Here is a 6041-nt window from a genome sequence, read left to right as displayed (position 1 = left end):
TTAAGTAGTACCCGATTTTTGTCTAAGACTAGTTTATCGTATACCGGCACAGTCAAATGTCCTCTGTTTCTTCTCAAAACTTGTGGTGCTGCATAAGCTGACCAGAGGATCCGTCCGTATGATTTACGGGCGTTTTTGTCCGGGGACCTTGAAATACCGAAAATCGTATATTATACACTTAAATTTGAGCCATTTGGGAGCTCGTACCCGGTCATGTTTCTTTTCTTCCCGGTTTTTCCTCCATGTGTCTGGGGTCGCTTCATGAGTAACAATATTCAATTTTCGCCATAAATAACAAGTTATCATCTATTTTTAAGGAGTACCGGATTGTCGTCCGATATTAGTTTATCGCATACCGACACACTCAAATGTCCTCTATTTCTTCTCAAAATTTGTCTGGCTACTTTAGTTGACCCGAGGAACCATCCGTATGATTTACGAACGTTTTTTTCCGGCGACCCCGAAATCCCGAAAATCGTGTATTATACACTTAAATTTGAGCCGTTTGGGAGCTCATACCGGGCCATGTTTCTTTTCCTCCCAATTTTTCTACCACGTGTCAGATGTCGCTTCATAAGTTACCGTATTCGATTTTCAGCCCTAAATAAGAATTATTCATCTATATTAAGGAACACCTGATTTTGTCCAAGACTCGTTTATCGCGTACTGGCACCCCCAAATGTTCTCTATTGCTTCTCAAAATTTGTGTGGTTGCTTTATGTGACTCAAGAAACCGTCCGTATGATTTACATACATTTTTTTCGGGACTCTGAAATCTCGAAAATCGTGTATTTTACACTTAAATTTGAGCCGTTTGGTGGGTCGTACCGGGTCATGTTTCTTTTCCTACCAGTTTTTCTACCACGTGTCTAGGGTCGCTTCATGAGTTACCGTATTGGATTTTCACCCATAAATATAAATATAAAGTGTTCATCTATTTTTAATGAGCGACTGATTTCGTCCGAGACTCGTTTATCGCGTACCGGCATTCTCAAATGCGCTCTGTTGCTTCTCAAAATTTCTGTGGCTACTTTTTATGACCCGATGAACCATCCATATGTTTTACAGACATTTGTGTTGCGGGATCTTTAAATCCCGAAAACTGTGTATTATACACATACATTTGAGCCGTTTGGGAGACCGTCTCTGGTCATGTTTCTTTTCCCACCAATTTTTGTACCACGTGTCTCGGGTTGCTTCATGAATTACCGTATTTCGATTTTCACTCCTAAATAAGAAGTATTCATCTATTTTAAAGGAGTACCTGATTATCGTCCGAGACTTGTTTATTGCGTAACAGCACGCTCAAATGTTTTCTGTTACTTCTCAAAATTTGTGTGGCTGCTAGATATAATACATAAATGATTCTTATTATTGATAATGTTGTGTTTTGATATGAATACATGACACCGTATTTATAATACTGTGCTCAAACCTTAACCCTAGATCTGAATACTAACTTATTCTGCTAGACAGTAATATAATACTCGTATAACTTATATGATAAAATATATGGTATATGCCATTATATAATATCTTTTATTCCTTCTTGATAGAGAGTATTATTAAGATGCAACTTTATTCGACTTCGATTGACTATATGTTATTGAAATTGCAATCATTATTCATATAACGATTGTGTAGATGTAGATTAAACAGAAGACGCATATTCCATGAATTCCCGGTCGGACTCAAGGGCGATCATGCTCTCAGGAAACAAGGACACTTCGAAATCAACGCCACCGTCACGCGCTGCCTTGGTAAATACAATGCCCTCCTTCTTATCATTGTCTCCAGTTGGAACAGCCACCGGTTTACCCAACCCGAAATCAACTCCATATATATTGAATCTCGTTGCCCATGCAAAAGGGGTTAAATTTATGTGCTCGAAATTCGCAAAGTCCTCATCTAAGCGTATCACAAATGGGTTTTTCATAAATTCCGTCATTTTTTCGGTCGCTACTTCGTGATCGTAGCCCGTTATACCTTGGTGGATCACCATTGCGGCATGAGTCAAGCCGTTCTCGATTAATTCACCCACATCTTGGTTCAACACTAAAGTTTGTCTAGGGTTTCCGAATTGGGCTAGTGATAAGGGCGGATTGAACCGGGACCTACAGTCCATCTGAATAAGACAAACTGCTATTTTTTGGGCTGGTGCCTTTTGGGCTCGATTAATGGAAATCCAAGTGAGTGCGGCGAGGGATTGGAAAGACGAGACCTTTCCAAGCCCTTCAGGCCACTCTGAATTGACTCGTTTTTTCAAGTTTGATATGGATAAAGGTGAGAAATGGAAAAATTTTTCTTGGAGTCGAGGGTCGTTCTTGACTCGACTTATGAACTCTTTTTCTTCGAGGTAAGGTAGTTTTTGTAGTAGATTACAACCATCAGGAATATATGGTTTCAATATCGGTATACTAGAAACCGAGATATCCAATTTATCGCTAGTTTCGGACAGAGATATCTCGGACAAGCAGTTGAGGAAATTCATAAACGAGACTCCATCGGCTATTGAATGGTTCAGGCCAAATCCAATAAACACCCCATCTTTTAGCTCCGTTACCTGAAACGGTAAATACATACGTAACAAAAACAAATGAATATACCAATAGTTCGTTGGCGCAGTGGTAGCATGGGGTTGCGCTTGGTAGGGAGGTCTGCGGATCGATCCCCCACAACTGTGATTGGGAGGGGTTTAAATACCGTAATCCTTGGACACGCCCCGAAATCCGGATTAGTCGGCCCAATGTGGTTCGGATTACCGGATGGTTTAGACCAAAAACAAAAACAAATGAATATAACACGGTATATACATACGTAATCGGGAACTTTGTGCAATTGTGAAATTAACCCCCACAACTTTCAATTGGAGTAATTTGGCCCCATAACTTACATTTTTTTTTTTTGATAAGGTAATAAAACTGCCCCATAACTTACATAATAAGTGAAATTAAACCCCTTTACCAAAATCTCACGAGAAATTCAATTTATAATATCAAAAAAAGTAAAAATGGCTATATTTTTATGAAAAATACAAAAAAAAAAGTTTACAAAAAAAAAATAGCACAAATTAGATAGAAAAAAATTAAAAATACTTTACAAAAATCAAACAATTTATTATTTTTATATAAAGTACAGATTTTTCAACAATTTTTTACGATTTTTGTAAAAAAAATTCAATTGCAAAATATTTTTTCAACTTTTTTTTACATACGTATGTAATTCAGTGTGATTTTTGTTAAAAAAAACAATTAACAATTTTATGTGAATTTTTTTGAATGTTGAAAAATAGAAAAATTTGAATATTTTTTTGCCCTTTTATTATATTTTTTGTCATGAAAATATTTTATTCCGACTTCTGATTTTAACACAACTACCTAACAAAATAGTTTGCAATTGACATTTTTTTTACAAAAATTGTAAAAAAAAAAGTTGAAAAATCTGTACTTTATATAAAAATAATAAAATGTTTGATTTTTGTAAATTTTTTTAATTTTTTTTAATCTAATTATGCTTTTTTTAATTTATTTTTATAAACTTTTATTTTGTATTTTTTATAAAAACATTAACCATTTTCACTTTTTTGATATGATAAATTGAATTTCTCGTGAGATTTTGATAAAGGGGTTTAATTTCACTTATTATGTAAGTTATGGGGCCAAATCACTCTAACTGAAAATTATGAGGGTTAATTTCACAATTATTGCTCAAAGTTATGGGAGTCAATCACCACTTCCCCGCATACGTAATAACAAAAACTACAATTTAATTGAGTTTTATGTGTATAATCGACCTACCTAGTCACACATGTTATAAATAAATGATTTGGATGGAGGAAATAATAAATAGAATCAAAGCAATTCCCTATTTGCTAAAATAATATGAATTCTGACATTTTTTCCTCCAAAAAGTATCGTTGTAAATAAAGAAAGTAATTACAATTATGTGCATTCACAAAAAAAGAAACTGATAATTACACTTTTATTTCATTAAACTATTATTCCCTCCGTCCCGGTCAATTGTTGTCCTTTTGTTTTGGTACAAAGACCAAGGAAAGAGGAGGGGGCCAATTACTAAATGTCAAGTGAACAAATTGAATGTGGATGATCAAATTACCCATCATATTCAATCTTAAAATAGAAAGGACAACAAATGACTGAGACATCCCAATATGGAAAAGGACAACAAATAACCGAGACAGAGGGAGTATCTTTTAATTAAAATTAATCTTTTCGTCAAATTATATTATTTTCACCTAACTTTAAACTATAATCTTTTAATTAAAATATAAATAAAATTTACATAAAAGTATAAATTGCTAAATATTTTATTGATATTATTATTTGAGGATGACTTGACACATACTACATACTCCCTCTTATTCACTGTTTTCTTCCCTATTTCCTTAAACGGATTATTCAGGTTTTCTTCCCCTTTCTTATTTTGGAAACTTTTTACTCTTATTTTATTCATTCATTTCTCCTATCACCAAACCCACCTAACTTTTACTCTTAGGGGTCGTTTGGTTCAACAAGTCGGAATGAAATGGAATGGAGTTTGACACTAGAGTGGTATGGGGTTCTAAATCCATACTTGTCTAATGTTGTTTGGTTCACTACAAGTTATAGAAGGAGGGAATGGAGTTTGAATCCAAAGAGGGGAGGGTGGTATGAGATTCCAAGGGGTTGAGGTGGAGTTAGAATCCATTGGGTATCTAACTCCATTCCAAAATCACCCAACCAAACAATGGAATGGATCAAATCCATTCCATTCCATTCCAATATACCCAACCAAACGCCCCCTTATTTTATTCATTCCTCTCTCCTATCACCATACCCCACATAACTCACAATTCCTTATTTAATTCTCAATTATTCATTCCTCTCTCCAATCCACAAACCCCACCATCTTTCTTTATTCATTCTTTAACTCCCTCCTTAATTCTTGTGCCCCAAAACAAAGGGAAGAAAACACTGAATTGGAGGGAGTATAAAACAAAACTGCAAATCCCTATTATTAGCCCTAGCTGCATATCATTGATGAATTCTTTAAGATCACCGGTACTTTCGTGACAAAAAAAAATTAAAAGAGTTTAAAAATTGAAATCATTAGCCTGTGGATAAAAAAATTATTTTGTTTAAAATTCATTTCAGCACATTACTCAACTCTCTTGATTAATTATCAACAAAGCAAAATACAATAACGACAAATATGGACAATTAATGAAATATCACTATTTTATAAGTAATTTATTTATAAAAAAAAAAACTATATATACCGTGCATTTATTGTACGGGGTCTAAACTAGTTGTGATAATAACATGAAGACAACATCCATTCATCCCAATTCACATATACGGGGTACTGTTGCGCAATTTAGGCGACTTGGTAATGTTAGTAGGTCGGAGTTAATACTTTGGTTGTTCACGAATTTTTAATTAACTTGGTACTATTTTGTAAAAACGGGTTCTTAACTTGGTAGTGTTGAGCAAAAAAGAAGCTAACCTGTAAGTTCAAGAGAGCTCGAGTGTGACCATCGTAATTGACCACACCCGTCTCGCCCAAGTCGATAAATGATCTAATCAGTGGAAGCGTATAGGCAGTATGACCGGCAATATCAGCCACGGTTGCCCCTAGACAAGATGCATGGATGAATCGTACCCCAGGGCCCTTGTTGCAATCGACATGAATCGAAAGCGCGTGTTCATCTGGATACGTGACTGTAGTAAACCGGCCTGCTAAAGGGTAATAATAAACCAATGCATGGGAGAGTGATTGTTTCATCTTCTCAACAAAAGTGTTTATGTCGAAATCGTTCGTAATTGGTTTGTTGTACAGAAAACCGGTTTGAATGTAACGTAATGATAGACATATTAAATCTTCTCCTACCAAATAATATGGTGTTTTCGATTCTTCAACTTGGGATTTTGGTTTTATGAAACATTCTGAGATTAATTTCACCTCAAGATTGTTAGATTCCATTATATGAAATTAAAGGGATTACTTTATTTGTGTTTTTTTCTTAGCTTGAATATTATGTA

General features: G+C 34.8%; 1 protein-coding gene across 1 annotated transcript; it reads right to left on the bottom strand.

Annotated features, from left to right (window-relative positions):
• Positions 1–1353: 1353 nt before the first annotated feature.
• On the bottom strand, positions 1354–6041 carry LOC141648445 (putative acetyltransferase At3g50280). Its single transcript, XM_074457107.1, has 2 exons — positions 5506–6041; positions 1354–2563 (listed from the first exon to the last, which is right to left on the bottom strand). The coding sequence occupies exons 1-2, from the start codon at positions 5980–5982 to the stop codon at positions 1652–1654; spliced, it is 1389 nt and encodes a 462-aa protein (XP_074313208.1). The 5' UTR covers positions 5983–6041; the 3' UTR covers positions 1354–1651.

The sequence above is a fragment of the Silene latifolia genome, chromosome 3 (assembly GCF_048544455.1).
Source record: "Silene latifolia isolate original U9 population chromosome 3, ASM4854445v1, whole genome shotgun sequence".
NCBI lineage: Eukaryota > Viridiplantae > Streptophyta > Magnoliopsida > Caryophyllales > Caryophyllaceae > Silene > Silene latifolia.
This window is presented reverse-complemented; position numbering and strand designations above follow the sequence as displayed.